The sequence below is a fragment of the Polypterus senegalus genome, chromosome 15 (genome assembly GCF_016835505.1).
Source record: "Polypterus senegalus isolate Bchr_013 chromosome 15, ASM1683550v1, whole genome shotgun sequence".
Lineage (NCBI taxonomy): Eukaryota > Metazoa > Chordata > Cladistia > Polypteriformes > Polypteridae > Polypterus > Polypterus senegalus.
The window spans coordinates 126,179,037-126,196,200 of record NC_053168.1 but is presented as its reverse complement, the minus strand read 5'-3'; the positions used below and the strand labels follow the sequence as shown (position 1 = coordinate 126,196,200).

Sequence of the window (17,164 nt, the reverse complement as noted above, 5' to 3'; positions counted from 1 at the left end):
TTGAGGACACGTCCTACTGTGACCGACTCAAAGAATTAAACCTGTTCAGTTTGAGCAGAAGAAACTCCTAAAGATGGAAACGTACTCACAAGTGAGGAGAGTGTGGTGAGCAGATGGAAAGAGTACTTTGAGAGGCTGATGAATGAAGAGAATGAGAGAGAGAAGAGGTTGGATGATGTGGAGATAGTGAATGAGGAAGTGCAACGGATTAGCAAGGAGGACGTAAAGACAGCAATGAAGAGGATGACAAATGGAAAGACTGTTGGTCCAGATGACATCCCTGTGAAAGCATGGAGGGGTTTAGGAGAGATGACAATGGAGTTTTTAACCAGATTGTTTAATGGAATCTTGGAATGTGAAAGGATGATGAGGAGTGGAGAAGAAGTGTACTGGTGCTGATATTTAAGAATAAGGGGGATTTGCAGGACTTCAGTAACTACAGGGGGACAACACTGATGAGCCACAACATGAAGTTATGGGAAAGAGTAGTGGAAGCTCAGTTAAGAAGGGAGGTGATGATTATTGATCAGCAGGATGGTTTCATGCCAAGAAAGAGCACCACAGATGTGATGTTTGCTCTGAGGATGTTGACAGAGAAGTAGAGAAGGCCAGAAGGAGTTTCACCGCGTTTTTGTGGACCTGGAGAAAGCAAATAACAGGGTGTCTCGAGAGGAGTTGTGGTATTGTATGAGGAAGTCGGGAGTGGCAGAGAAGTACATAAGAGTTGTACAGGATATGTACGAGGGAAGTGTGATCGTGGTGAGGTCTGTGATAGGAGTGACGGAGGTGGAATTACATCAGGGATCGGCTCTGATCCCTTTCTTATTTGCAATGGTGATGGACAGATTGACAGACGAGATTAGACAGGAGTCCCCATGAACTGTGATGTTTGCTGATGATATTGTGATCTGTAGGGAGCAGGTTAAGGAGACCCTAGAGAGGTGGAGATATGAGAGGAGAAGAATGAAGGTCAGTAGGATCACCAAGACAGAATACATGTGTGTGAATGAGAGGGAGGTCAGTGGAATGGTGAGGATGAAGGGAGTGGAGTTGGCGAAGGTGGATGAGTTTAAATACTTGGGATCAACAGTACAGAATAATGGGGATTGTGGAAGAGAAGTGAAGAAGAGAATGCAGGCAGGGTGGAGTGAGTGAAGAAGAGTGTCAGGAGTGATTTGTGACAGACGGGTATCAGTAAGAGTGAAAGGGAAGGTCTACAGGATGGTAGTGAGACCAACTACGTAATATAAGCTGGAGACGGTGGCACAGGAGACAGAGCTGGAGATGGCAAAGTTAAAAATGATAAGATGTGTATTGGGTGTGACGAGGATGGACAGGATTAGAAATGAGGACATTAGAGGGTCAAGCTCAAGTTGGACAGTTGGGAGACAAAGTCAGAGAGGCGAGATGGCATTGGTTTGGACATGTGCAGAGGAGAGATAAGGGGTATATTGGGAGAAGGGTACTAAGGATAGAGCTGCTAGGCAAGAGGAGCAGAGGAAGGCCTAAGAGGAGGTTTATAGATGTGGTGAGAGAAGACATGCAGGTGATGGGGGTAACAGAACAAGATGCAGAGGACAGAAAGATATGGAAGAAGATGATCCGCTGTGGCAATCCCTAACGGGAGCAGCCGAAAGAGGAAGAAGAAGATCCTTCACCTTTTTCCTTTAACATCTAAATCGGCATAAGGCCTACATAACTCCATGAGGAGCAGAACTCAGCACTTAACACTTTTAATGTTCTGATATTCGCATTATAATCCATCAGTCCTCTTTGAGACATTCCCTTACTTCATTGGCGCAGACAGAGCTGCTGAATCCCGTTCCCTCAATGTTTAACACATCATGGATTGTTCCGCTGGAGGGCCTGATGGCAGTTACTGTCGGAGACTCACAACTGGAAAACAGGAATTTGAAGGCGTCCGCACTTGAATTGGAAAAGGAAGGCAGGCTGCAGTCCAGGGGATCAGCAGTGCAATTATTGACCTTCATTGGAAAAGGAGAGGAACCTGGTGGTGAAATAAAAATCAGCTGATTTAAACAAAGCAGGGCATCAGTACACGTCTTCGAAAACAGTAACTTAAGGAATGTCCGTCATTGTTCAGATTCACAGCAACACAACCAAAGACGGAAAATCAAATTAAAACTTAAACAGAATCTATAGAAGTGAATCGAGTGAATGCACTGATGAAATTCCTGATGTGTCACCAAGCTGGAAATACACGACAGGTCACTATGGCAGAATTGTAATAAAAGTTAGATGTGAACAGATCTGGTTCTCCAATGGGCTGTGATTACCAGGACATCTTTATTTTGTAGTGCAATTAGCTTTTTATTTTATTTATTTTTTAAAAATTCCCTCCTTTTCTTATATGTTCTTCATTTATTTATTTATTTTTTATTATTTGTAATTGTGACTTGGTCCCTTTCTCTATCATGTCTTTTGGACTTTCATGTCTGATCTGACTGACCTTACATAATCCAATTGATTGCAAGAGCTCTTCACTAGACGTCCTGTCTGAAACTTTCAAGAAAACCTTTGATGCACTGGATAAATAATGTGAAGCGGCTTGGGATATTTTACAGGAGACTTTCTTGATGGATGCTGTCATTTGGATACCACATGAACATTATAGGCTGGAGAAAACTTACAGGAGATGCAAATGTAGTAGCTGATAACTGGAGACATTTGGTGCAAAAGTTCCTGTTGGAGATCCTTCTTAGATATGTCTACAGGAATCAAATGTGGCTTTGAAATCGACCCTCGCTACACACTTCTCCTGGTGTGATAACCCTAAGCCTAGCGGCCTGCCATAGTCCATCTCTCGGACAGAACATCACATTCCCCTGAAATGACTTCACTGCTTATCATATAACTGAACTGTTATTGCTAAACATTTTCCTATCTGTGCTACACTGCTTTGCTTCATCTCATTCTTTTGAAGCCGAAGAGTCAATTTACAGACCAAAGCCATCTTGACGTACGGTAAACAGGAACTTCTACTCACTTGGCTTGTAGTTTGCTTCTATTTCAAGGACTGAGATGAAAATATTTTCCTGGTCATCTGGTAGGGGATTAACGGTGACCACTCCTTGCATGGCTATAGTTTGAGCGTTATCTATATAGCCACTGCTGTAGTAATACACGCCAGGGATAGTAAACTCATAGGTGAAATATCCTGTAAAGTCGAATAAAAGAAAAATTAGAACAATAATATCAGCAGGTTCCATCAGCCGCAGTACCACACATGTCACATTAGACGACTTTTCCAGTGATTTTCAGTCACAGCCTTCACGTGCGCAATCTAAGCGAGTCGGAGGCAGTCGGCAGTGCTCTCCTGTGACCGACGGGCATCGTCCAGTCTGACACACCAAGACTGTGACTCGCCCCGACAAGCAGGTTTGATTTTGTGTGTAGTCATAGGGGCGGAGCTCTGTGCATGTGAGAGCTGACAACCAATGAATGCTCATCCAGAAGTGCAATATGTAGAATGTGGAATAAAGAATGCAGTCTCTAAATGTAATATGGGCAGCAAGTTTCAGTCATGTCAATTGTCATGACATCAGCAGCACATCCGGCAAGTCTGACATATCCTACAACTAAAAGTCGCATGATGTGACAACGGCTTTAGAAGAAGCTGACTGTTTACATAGATAAGTGGAAATCTCTTCATTAGATCCATGGAGTTGAGAACCAGGAAAAATGGCCATAACTGGGGAAATGTGAAGTAGCACAGAAATGTCAAGATCTCGAGAATATTGAACATCAACTCTGAGCATAAATAGAGTGAAATGGACTCTCCTGACTTCTGCTCTACTAGTCAATGGCCATTTGCTGTAGAGCTCAACGTAAGTGGCTTACTGAAGACGGCGTAGAGCATTAGGCCACAAGATTATGACGAGTCATTTAAATCATCCTAACATTAGTTAATAACACTGACTCCGAAAGTGGAATGATTTTGAAAATTGAAAGAAACAAATAGAAAATGCAATTTCATGAAGTCAAGCAAAAGGAGTACATGCAGATAAAATGAAGAATAGCATTAAATGTAATATGAGGAAGCTTATCCTCGTCTTCTTCCTGCTTCTTCTTTAAGCAGGTTGTACCCTTACCCTTATTAACGCAAACACTTAACAGGCTAAATACAGCTTTCACATGCTCAAATATTAAATGTGAAATAAACGAGTCTCAGCATCTTCAACATTGACCCCAGTGCACTCGTGAGATGTCCCCTCTTCAGCAGCAGCTCTTCACTGTGTGACCTACCTGATGGAGTCCTGCTCGGCCCGCTGTTAAATCCTTGGCCGCTAAAGGTGGTGTCGCTGGGATTGGTGACGCTGAAAACCCGGTAGGCAATTCCACCAATGAGGGACTGAGCCTGCCACTGCCACTGAACTTTGTCTCCAACGAATACCTTCAAAGATGATGGAGTCCAAGCGTAGCCGACACCTCTGGCTAAAAGGAAGCAGCCGTTAGTCTAGCGAAGCTTTTGAAGGAGTCGTTAAGGACAGAGTACTCTCTACTCCACTGCTGTCTGGAATTTCAAACTACATTTGAGATCTTTGGAGAGCACATTTCCACCCCGTCTGTCAAAGAAAGTCATCTTAAGGAAAACGTTATGCAGACCCTGGAATCGTATTTGAATTGGAATATCACAAAACATTTAGCAAGTCCGTTAAAAGAGCGCTCACAATATGAAATTATCTTGCAGTAGGTTCACACACCACCCGTTGCACACCGTTGACTTCCCCTACTATGGTAAAGGAGCCTGTCAGCCTTCTGAATAGCAGACGACTTGAGCTCATTCACTTCACACCAGGGGGTGAGGTCAAGTCAATATTACTGGAGGACCTCTGTGATTTTAGTCCCACTTGAATAGCCCACGTCTGCACCTTTTTTGCGGACTCCCGTTAACCGTAGAGATTACCGAGATTTTCACCTTCTGTAAAAAGTCTGTGAAAAATAATTCATCAATATCAATATATCAATAGATTACAGTATGTTCAGAATTCTGCTGCTTGTTTAATTGCACACACTAAAAAATCTGCTCACATCACTCCTGTCCTCTCTGATTTGCACTGGTTACCCATTTCTTCAAGAATCAAATATCAAATGATTCTTCTCACCTTTAAAGCCCTTCATGGTTTAGCCGCTGTCATGCACGAGCGCATCGGGAGCAGTTGACGGATCCGACGCGCATTCCCGAACAGCCGGCCGGGGGACGAAGGCGGCGTACTATCCTTTCTCTCTCTTGTCTCATAGAAAAGACGAAGCGATGCCGCCATAAACCAGCAGAACAGCACTTCTGGGTTCCCTTCTTCCCTCTGGTCCCCCGATGATGACGTCAAGACTCCCATGCACCACCACGCCTACCCAGCAGCCATCACGCCTGATTTCCGGTCCCTCCCTTTAAAACTGTCCCTCCAACCCTCCATTTTGTCTTATAGTTGATTCATGATTTTTGTTTGTGTGAAACGGCAAAGACCTTTATTTCATTTTGACAGTATACGGGGCTCACAACCCCAAAACTTTATGCGCTCTGTGTTGTCTCTCTTTACACCGCTCATTATCTGTCTGAGCCGCTGCTTCCTTACACTCCTGCCCGTGCATTACGATCATCGAACGCTCACGTTCTCACTCTGCCTAACTACAGCTTAGTGACTATGGGTGCTGTTTCAGTGTGAGAGCCCCGAAAAATTTGGAATGCTCTTCCTGTCAGCCTTCGCGAGAAAGAAATCTTATTATTCATTTCAAACTCTTCAATGAGTGTTATTCATTTTCTTGTATGTAATTTCTATTGTCTTGTTAATGTGTTTATTGAATTGTAAAATGTCCTTGAGTGTATGAAAGGCACTACATAAATAAAAAATTATTATTATTCTTATTAAGCTGTACCTATCGCTCCCTCCAGAGGACCTCACGGTATCAGCCAGACCTTCTTCATATCTCACTGATATTGCAACCAGGATGTAGGAATGCCATCTCCAGCTCAACCTGGTAATGATGGATCTTGTTGTGATCCCAGCTCATCTTTCTCTCCGGCACCTCATCTCTGCTTCGCTTGGTTCATTATCACTAACGCTTGATGACCAGCTGTCCTTCAAGGGCCATGTTGTTTTCAGTCTTGCTGATTCACTCTACATTATCCACAAGATGAGACCATGCAGCACAACTCCTGGTCCAGGCTCTGGTCTCGTCACAGCTTTACTATTGTAACTCTATGCGGGCAGCAGCACTGGCGTGTGTCCTCAAAGCCTCCGCAGATGATTCAAAATGGAGTAGCATATCTGGTGTTCAACCAGCTGAGGTGGGGAGATGTCACTCCCCATTTCGGCTCACTACACTAGCTTCTTGTTCAAATCTTTGACGCTTGCCTACAGAGCAGTCAGTGAGTCCACACCCATCTATGTATGGAGACACCTGAGAGCTCCTCTGGTCCTTCTCGACCACTCTGTGTCTGGTGGTGATACAACCTCTGTGTGGGATCAAACCTCAATCCAGACTCTTGTCCTGGTATTTCTTGCTCAGCTCCATTCACAACTCTGACTGAAGACTCTCTTGTTTGGTGAATTTCTAAAGTACACTGTTAGCTTTTGTAGATCTCGGAAGTCTAACTCACTTATATTTTGTTGTATCATCATCACTTGTGATGATTCATTTTGTCTCAAACTGATGTCACTCGAGTATGTCAACCTGTTTTATAAATTGTTAAACTAAACTTACAGAAGACCTCCGACTTTAAAATATAAAACTAATCCCATCTGACTGGGGCCTTAGTCTGTTCAGCTGAAGGAACGCTTCATTAGGCCCAGTCACTGCTTCTTAATCCCTACTCAGACGGGAATGGGTTTACACCATCAGGTGGGGTAAAGGACCAGAGGGCCTCTGTAATTTTTAAGCTCTATTTGAGCATTCAAACACAAGTTGGCATTGTAAAGCCAGTACTCCTTAGCAGCATTTCCCCATTCCCTGTAGTAAGGGTGTGCATACTGCCAGTTCAGACCACATTAACAGCCCTTATTTATAAGAACAATATGTCCGTTCACACCTCCCAGGGGAACATCCCTACACTTGCACACCAGGGTGAATTTTTTTACAGGCGTAGGCACTAAACAGGCAGATGGATCCCCTGGGACTCTCAGTTATTTCTCTCTGTCTGTCAATCTTTGACATTAGGATTCATGTTCACAAATAGCACACCACAGTCCTTTTGCATTTTTCCACCTTCATCACGCCAACTACTAACCCTTAGAGTCTATTAGTGTATTAAGTCAGCCATGGAAGCAGGATTAACTAAAGGTGACTGTCTGTGGCCATCTCTGTTCTTAACAACATGTGAGCAGCACCATCTTAGATCCCAGTTGACTTTTCACCGGTAGCACAATCATCAGGTCCATACCTATATCTGAGCCCAGGTTGGTCACCGTGTACATTTTTCCAGGTGCCTGCACCACACACTCCAGTCGATCCCGGGCCGCGTCGGTGACGTTGCATCTCCGTTGTCCTTTAAAACAATGAACAGTCTATAAGTGCCTGAGCCAAGCGTATGGAAGCAGTAAAATCAAACACTTGAGACACTTGCTGCTATTTCTCAGTTTGAATGGATCTGTCATTTCTGTTTTATTGCTGTTTCTATTAATTTTTAGTTATTACTATGTTTTCATGTTTTTATGTTGGTGTGTTGATAGGAATGAACTCTTTGAAATCACTTCCTGTATTTTTTTTTTTGTTTTGTTTTGTTTTGTCTGGTGCCAGCTGACGAGTAGACCTCCACATATGACATATCGTTCGACTCGCCCTGATGTTTGGTGGTGCAAGATGTCTATTTCTAGAGTTCAAGATGCAAGACAACCTTATGTTTTAAGCCATGTTGCACCATATTTTGTGCAGGAAATCACACACTTATGATAGAGCAAACCAAAAGGTGTCTTCATCATGATCAGATGGACCTGAAGTTGTGCAGGCCACATCAACCCTCTCCAAGGTTCACCTCCTGATGAGATATGAATGGTCAAAGTTACTCCTTCCACCATAACCTCAGTAGAATGGGGATCGATAATATCGGCATGTAGACTGTTGTTTGATGCTGTTTCAAGGCTGATGATCATAAACGTGGTCATATTTTTGATATCTGAACCCTCAACGAGTCAAACCAGAAGGTTAAAAATAACAAGTTTCAAACATAAGTATGTGCAGATTATTTTAAGGTCAGTGATTACGAATATGATGGGAGTATCATCTAGGACGGATTGATGTCACGACCCGCATAGAAGATAGTTCCTTGCCAGGGAGGAAGGCCATAATGGAAGGACAGAGATGGACTGACATCTCAGGCTGGATGAGTGTTGGTTCCTTATTGGGATTGGAGGCCATAACAGAAGATCGAAGATGGAATGGTGTACTGGCAGGGAAGGAGTGTTTGGATGCACAAAGTATCTGCGGATCTCTGCTTGACCCAGAAGTGCTTCCAAGGTGCAATACTGTGGTACCGGAAGCACCCCCGGATCAAGCATAACAGAGAGAGTCTTCTCCTATAGAGTAGTCAGAGTCGGAAGGAAGTCGATGAGACTACAGGGGAGGTGTGGAAGGAGGAAACGGAAAACCTGTCATTGTATTGTATTACCTGGGAGGAGGATTCAGAAGTCTGCAAAGGTATTGAGTGCAATAAAAAACCTTGCATTTGAACCCAGGACTATGCCGTCTAGTTATGTTTTGGGATTTGGGGTACAGTAGTGGCCCCTGGTGGTCACAGATATTATTATTTGTAGGTGAAAAATGGCAAATTTCTAATATCATTGAGAATATTTAGTCTTTAAACATTTAAACTGAAGTACATTTTATACTATTTCAAATAACCTGAAGTGATTTCAAAGCGTTCAGAAGTAACTCTTATGAACACGAGGTAATAAAGAGTCACCTACAAATCTGTCCTAACCATGAATCCAGGGTTACGCTCTGCTTTAGCTCTTCAGCCATTTGTTTCTCAGGTGTGATGTTACACAGAGCAAAAAAACGCAATCACAGCAGCAGTCAGAACAAAGTCGCACCCTGCAGTCACCCAGGAAAGGACAACTTTAGAGTGACTGCTCAACCTGACAGTACGGCTTAATCCAGTGAGAGGAAACCTGGTTGATGTGTGGAAAACACGTACACCACATGAAGAAGACAACACAGCTGCAGACTGAACCACAGTACAGAGCGGCCATGTCAGTTTTTACCAAGTCACGGTACGAATCCCAGTTTATTTTATGTTAAAAGATCATTCTAAGAAATCTTACCTAATAAAACTTGGATGTCATCAGGATTTGTGCCGAACCCCGACCCAGTGAGAGTCAGCTTGGTGCCGCCATAGAGTGAGCCCATAAGGGGCCGTACGCTGGTGACTTGTAGGACGTACTCAATGGTGGTCACGGCATGACTGCTGTAGAAACACACATTTTAGTTCATTCAGAGATGTTCTGCCAAAAGAGAATGACTTTTTAAATCAGGATCAGAAGATAAAATGAGAATCAAAATGAGTTAACACCAAAGAGACAAACCGATCTTTCACCGAGCTGGAAACGTGAGGCAAGAATCGTAAGCCAGAAAATAAGTCAGAAACCCAAGAATGAAAATATCAAGGAGTTCACTTAAAGACTTGGATACCAAAATGGCACATTATATGAACCTATGGGATCTGCACTGGCAATCGGAAGGTTGCCTGCCAGTTCGAATCCCATAAATGCCAAAAGGGACTCTGCTCTGTTGGGCCCTTAACCTGCAATTGCTGAGCGTTTTGAGTAGTGAGAAAAGCGCTATATAAATGCAAAGAATTATTATTAATTATTATACACGGTCATGCCCATAATGTCACTTCAGCGTGCTCCTGGGAACTCTGGGAGGTCGCCTCGGCAATGGTCAATAAGAAACTCACCGTAATGGAGCGTTCCATCAGTATTCAAAATGGAATCACGATAAGAAGTTCAAATACTTCAACTTCATCAGGAATTAAGATATGACAAAATAAATATGTGTATCAAATTCCTCAATCTCACAAACCCCAGCATAGCCATCAAGAAGTCTCTGGAACTCCTCAGGAAAGTGAATAAAAATGAATAAAGAACACCAATCATCAAATGTGCAGTCTGAATACAGGAGCTATGTAAATGATAAGTGCTGCGTTCCATTTGAAGTCGGAATTTTCAACTGGAATGCCCACTTAAGTTGGATTTCCAAATCGGAAACTCTGAGCTGGACTGTCGAGCTTTAGTGTTATACGGTTATAATGTCTGTCTGTCGGTGTCTTATTAAATCAGCCGTACACACGGTGCTCTCCATCTATCTATCTATCTATCTATCTATCTATTATATAGTGCCTTTCAGATCTATCTATCTATCTATCTATCTATCTTATAGTGCCTTTCATATCTATCTATCTATCTATCTATCTATCTATCTATATATCTAGCTTATAGTGCCTTTCATATCTATCTATCTATCTATCTTTTTTAGCTATTATATAGTGTCTTTCACTCTATCTATCTATCTATCTATCTATCTATCTATTATATAGTGCCTTTCAGATCTATCTATCTATCTATCTATCTATCTATCTATCTATCTATCTATCTATTATATAGTGCCTTTCATTTCTATCTATCTATCTATCTATCTATCTATCTATCTATCTGTCTATCTATCTATCTTATAGTGCCTTTCATATCTATCTATCTATCTATCTATCTATCTATCTATCTATCTATCTATCTATCTATCTATCTATCTATCTATCTATCTATCTGTCTATCTTATATTTCCTTTTTTATTAAATCAGCCGTACACACGGTGCTCTCCATGTTGCTACGGTGTTTGGATATGCAAAAAAACTGCACAATGTGTTGTTATCAACTGCTGTTTATTCCGATGGAGCAAACACAACAAAGGTTTTTCTGGATGAGTCCATATTGGGTTTCCCAATGTTTTAGTTGAAAACTCTCAGCTCAGGTGTGACATCATTCCCAGCTTCATCATTCGACTTCTGAGGTAAACGGAACGCAGCCTCAGTTCTGTTAAAGCTCAATGCAACAATCTGCCTTTCCATGAAGAAAATGCAGCGATCAATGCTGTGTGGCCTCAGAAAGCCACCTGGGTACTCTGGTAGGACCAGAGGAGGGAGCGTATCCAGAGCATTACCTCCCCCAGAGCGCTAGGTGGCAGCAGTGCCTCAGAGATGCTCTCTCCCCTAAGTCCTTCCATCCAGCTGGCCGAGGCTGCCTGTCACACACCGTTAATTCTTTCAATCAGGTACTCGAGGACATCAGTGCATTTGCAGGTGGGCCGCGGCTGTACACTTGCCACTCCGACATGATTGTGCTCGATTCACAGTGGTAGCATTATTGGTGGATTGCGGCCAATCATGGATGACCTGCTCTGACGATCGTGCTTGACTCACCAAGGCAGGAAAAGCACTGCCGGTAGCGCTTGATTCCTGTGGTGTGTGGGAACCATGCCCCCCACTCAGGGTTAATGGTAGGGAGAACCAACAGATTGCACTGACACGTAGGGTCTCACTAAATTTATAGGTCCCCCCGGGTTAAGATGATCATGCTAAATTCTCAGAAGGGGGACCACCCCTCACCAGACCTCCCTGTGAGTCATGTGAAAAACTGGGGTTGTGACACCCCAAAGCACTGATCCGAATACATGAGCTTGATGGGCTGAATGGTCTCCTCTCGTTTGCCCCATTTCTTATGTCCCGTGTTCTTATGTGTGTCCAGCTTTGAACAAAATGGATGGCAGCATGGTGGGTAGATACAGTTAGGGCAGCAGTTACTCCATCCTGTACAGATAATGTCTTAGATGAGAATTTGTAGCAGTTTGTTTTTTAACCAATCGTACATGAAGACTTGCTGTGTTAAAGCACCCATTTATGTAGCACACCTGGAGTCCGTACCCCTTTTAATAACCTTGGGGCTGCCAGGTTTGGTGCAGAGGAACTGTCATGTTTCACACAGGGTTACCTTCCATGGCAAAGGTACAAAGTCTTGTTTTGTGTGCCATTCGTGACGTTTATTTGGTTGATTACATTCATTGCTCTTTATTATTGACCTTGTCTTCAAGCTGCCTGTGTTATATCCCATGTGTCTTGTGGGTGGTCCCCAAAGAGCCAAGGTCACCTGCCAATCACTGTCAAGAAGCACCTTCCGCCATATGAACCCAGTGGGTCTCCCAAAGTTCCTGCACTCTCAACTGGATGAGTTCTTGGGTTTTGTTGGGCTTTTTACTTTGTGCTTTTCTTGGGATTTTCTGGATGCTTGGCTCTGTTTATGACCTCGGCCATTAAATCGTGTATTGGGACTTTGCCTTTGTGCTCCACAGAGCATTTTGTGAAGAATAAAACCATTAAATTTTTAAAAAAAGATTTTGTGTTTGCCCTTTTATCTAGATGGTTTTTGGGGGTATATCCCCCTCTAGAGGGCATTCTTGGAAGTGCATTTGCATCTTATTGACATGATCTTATTGATCTGATTGACACGCTTTGGAAGTTGTAGTTCACAACAGGAATAGAGTCTGATGAGCTAAAAGAGACCCATTAAGACCCTATGTGTCCTCACCTTAACTCTGTCAATTTATCGTCAGCTGTTGGTGAAAATCTGGCACTCACACACTTGGCTTGTTCTGGGCCTTCTGCTCACGCCAATGATGCCAATCCATACAGAATGCTTACCTGGCACTGGCAAATCCCCAGTTTTTGACTTTGACTTGGATATTATGCATCCCTGGTCGGAGGACTGGTAGTAAGCAAATAATTTCAGAATCTGTCCATTTCATTATGCTGCACTCTGCATTGTCGATTGACACTGAGCTTTGGGGGTCCCAGGTCTGGAAATTGCTTCCTGAAATTGTGAGATTGGTTCTTTCTAAAAATAAAAAAAGAATAGCAATCAGTGAAATGGATTACGATGGCAAAGGAACTCCTGCACTTTAACATTAATATTGTGGGGCACACGCAGAGTAACTGAGGGTTACTGTGAGCACAAAGTCACGAGGGAGATGATGAAGAATATTATATTGTTCTGCACTCTTGCCTGCCTATCTGTCATTTATATAGTACCTTTCACATTATCTATCTATCTTATAGTGCCTTTCATATCTATCTATCTATCTATCTATCTATCTATCTATCTATCTATCTATCTATCTATCTATCTATCTATCTATCTATCTATCTCAGTCACATGGTGCCTTTCAAATCAATATAGTGCCTTTAGTACTCATCTCTCTATTTATCTACTATGCACTGCTTTTCATATTTATTTACCTAACAAAGTGCCTTTTCTTTCTACTTACATGTCATCAGACTTAAACTCTCTTCTGTTGCTAAAAACTACAAAAATTGTTGAAATTACTAACTGCAGTGTAAAAGATACAAACAATCACTCACCAGTTGCAAAAGTGCTGGCTGGACTTATTTGTGTGATGGAGGCTGTCACTGCCGTATCGTATGTGAATAAAACACCGAGGGTGATGTCCACTCCCTCCACTGTCACGGTCACATTATAGGAGCCGGCCTTGTTCTACGGAAGAGGAATTCTTTGTTAGCTGTGATGCTCCGAGTCAATTTGGATTCAATAACTTTCTTAGATTTTCAGACCCAGTTATTCTGAGTTCTGTTTACATGACACTGTCTCGTCTGTCTGTCTGTCTGTCTGTCTCGTCTGTCTCGTCTGTCTGTCTGTCTGTCTGTCTGTCTGTCTGTCTCGTCTGTCTGTCTGTCTGTCTGTCTGTCCGTCCACATGAAACAATTCGGCTCCCAGTGGGCTGATTTCATGGATATTTGGAAAAGTTCTGTTTGTTAGTGAAATATCTCGAAAGCACTGAACTAACTTAAAGGCTCTTGCAAATTTCTGAATCCGTGTGCCCACATTTGTGGATTCATTTAGTCTTTCAGTTTTACGTGGTGAACGTCGAGACAGCATATTTCATCTTGTATATTTTCTTCTTTCTCCTGACAGTCCTGTGAGTCGCAGACATGGCCGGGAGTGCACTGGCCTGTCAGCTGGCTGTGTGGACTTCAGCATTGAATTAAACTTTCCATCAGGCACCTTGATGACAACTTTTAAAGAAATATTAGTTTATTAATATTTATATATATACACCACTGGAGTTGGACCTGGGTGTCTTTGAAGGAGATCTGGGCCACCATCAGTCTATTTGAGTGAATGTGGTTTTTAGCTAACACGCATAATTACATTCTAGTATCACTGAGACTTTTTAATATGTCTTGTGCTAAAAATATGAGGGCAGCCTTTGATGAAGTAAATAAACAAATTGAAGCAAAAAAGGCTAAAACCTTTGACAATTCACCAAAGCCTGTTGGGTGAGCTTCCTGAACATGTCTGTAAAGTCATGGTTACCACACAGTGTTGGTCGTGGATTCTCATGGGATAAGATAGATGTGGAAAAATTTCAGAGAAAGACGGCCTGCTACGGTTACGCAGTGCCAGCACCTCAAAACAGCCATACGGGTAAATAGCCACGTACAGAAACCGTTGCTCCTTCTCATAACAAGAAAAGAACTATCTTCTTCTTAAATATCATCTAGACGGCTCTGGTGGGCTGCTAATTTGACAACGCTGCACTCCCCTGATACGACTCCCATGTTTGCATGTGTTGCCTACGACAGTGACTGCAAACAGCAGAAAAGATTACTGGGACCTCTCTGCCCACCATTAACGACATCTTTATAAAGCGTTGCATCCTCAAAGCCTTTAGCATTATGAAGGACCGCTTCCACCCTCCCAGGGTCTCTTTGTCCCACTTTCATCTGACAAGAGGGTACCAAAGCATGTAAACAAGTTCTGCCAGGTCCTGCAACACCTTGTACCCCCTTGGTGGTCCAGACTTTGAACTCGGTGCTGCCCACCCGCCTTTAGATCTGCTCCTAGCAGTTCATTTATATAGAGTACATTTGTTACACATGTTATTGCTGATGTGTTTTTTGTGACTTGTTTTTACTGATTTATTTAATACTATCTGTTCAATTACCTATTATTTATTTATTTACGTATCTATTTTGCATTCATCATGTGTTTGTAAGTACGTCACAATGTGGCCCTTTCATTTCATGCCACTGATAGATAGATAGATAGATAGATAGATAGATAGATAGATAGATAGATAGATAGATAGATAGATAGATAGATAGATAGATAGATAGATAGATAGATAGATAGGTAGTTGGCGATAGCGTAGTTGGCAGGATTAGATACTGTAGATAGATAGCGTAGTTGGCCTAGTTCACTGTAGATTCATGGCCACAGGATTAGATAGATAGATAGATAGATAGATAGATAGATAGATAGATAGATAGATAGATAGATAGATAGATAGATAGATAGATAGATAGATAGATAGCGTAGTTGGCAGGATTAGATACTGTAGATAGCGTAGTTGGCAGGATTAGATAGATAGATAGATAGATAGATAGATAGATAGATAGATAGATAGATAGATAGATAGATAGATAGATAGATAGATGTGCTGTACCTTATTTGAATAAAAACATTACAGAAGCTCAAGAGAGACAAAGAGAAATATAATAAATAATAAAACAAATGACTTGACTTGAAAATCTCGTGGGTGGAAACGATGGGATTTTGCCGACATGTACCTTCACACAGGACTACTTTATCCTGGGATTATTTTTACTGACTTTTTATTAGCTGTTAGCCCGATGGACTGAATGCTCTCCTCCCGTTTGTCAGATTTCTTGCAGAGAGTAACAAGTTACTGCTGTGAGATGATTCAGACAGGAGTGAACAGACCGTGGTCCCCCAGTAATAATTATTTTACCCCACGTCCTGCTGTAAATCGAATCCTGTCCGAATAGCTCTTAAGTCACGAATGCTCCTGAATGTTATGCCATGGTTTCCATTTCTAACCTGTTTCTTTTGGAGATGATAACACATATGCCATAATTCCATAATCAAAGAGCTGGATGGTTTATATTATTTATTGTCACAGAAAGCTGGAGTTATTACCCAGCCTGGACCCCTGGAAGGACCAGAAGGTGGCTTTTATGTCCTCCGGGCCATGAGGGGGCAACCCCCCTCTGGATTAGGAGAGGACCACGGGAGAGGAGCAAGGAGGTTCCAACCTGTTGGGACCCATGGCAACCGCCAGGGGGCGCCTCAAGCATCATGGAACCCGGGAAACATTTACTTCCACCTCACACGGGAAGATGGAAGAAGATCCTTCCAGGGACGCAAGGATTGCTTCCGGTGCAAAAGGCAGCACTTCTGCCACACCAGGAAGTGCTGCTGGAAGAACGTCATCAGGCACCTGGAGCACATCCGGGTAGAAATAAAAGGGGCTGCCTCCCTACAATCAGGGAGCTGGAATCGGGAGTGGGAGCAGGATGAAGCTCCCATAAGGAGAGGAAAGGCGGCCACAGACATTGGAAAGAAGCCCGGAAGAGGAGTGATAGGTGCTGGGAACACGAGATGGTGTATTAGTGCTTAATAAACGTGTGCTTTGATAAAGATGTGGTCTCTGACTGGTGGTGTCCAGGCCTGACTCACAGTATACGAATCAGTCTTTGATTAAAACTGCAGCTCAGTAAGAAAAAGTACAAACTTAGGGACCTGAAAAGCCACGTCACATGAAGCAGTTGACTTACCGCAGGAGTCGTACACTGAAGTCTGTCAAGGTTTACGCTCAAAATTGGACAAAGCTTATCACTGATCCTAACGGTGGGGTCTCGACTGAACCCATAGCCGGATATTGTGAGCACAGTCCCTCCTAAAAAATAATAAAATGAAAATTTATGCTTATTTATACCAACCAAAAGTTCATTCTGTCATCAGATTCAGATATGAAGAGTCACATTTCTGTTGTCACCATGTGTTAGAAATCATCACTTAGGGATTTCTTCAAGGGAAGTCTCAATAGCCATATTAATGTGTGCATAAAGGTCGTGTCTCTTTGAGTATCCATAATCTCAGATATTAGTGTATTCAACATGCGCTGATTCTCATAGTTGCCTCTGATTTGTCAATCACGCGACTTCCAAGAGTGCATACCATAGCAACTGTCTTGAGGACAGCAACACGAAACGCAGGAGCAAGAAGCAGGAAAAAGAAAATGGCGATGAAAACGATGCAAAATATTTTCATATAACTGA

At 42.6% G+C, this 17,164-nt stretch overlaps 1 protein-coding gene across 1 annotated transcript in view; it reads right to left on the bottom strand.

Annotated features, from left to right (window-relative positions):
- The window catches only part of LOC120515530 (fibrocystin-L-like), a 137,983-nt gene that overhangs the window by 64,813 nt on the left and 56,006 nt on the right, over nucleotides 1–17,164 (bottom strand). The window contains 8 exon segments of the mRNA XM_039736591.1: nucleotides 1,791–2,008; nucleotides 3,008–3,178; nucleotides 4,267–4,455; nucleotides 7,400–7,504; nucleotides 9,279–9,421; nucleotides 12,707–12,899; nucleotides 13,424–13,556; nucleotides 16,661–16,782. Coding sequence (XP_039592525.1) covers nucleotides 1,791–2,008; nucleotides 3,008–3,178; nucleotides 4,267–4,455; nucleotides 7,400–7,504; nucleotides 9,279–9,421; nucleotides 12,707–12,899; nucleotides 13,424–13,556; nucleotides 16,661–16,782 — 1,274 coding nt within the window.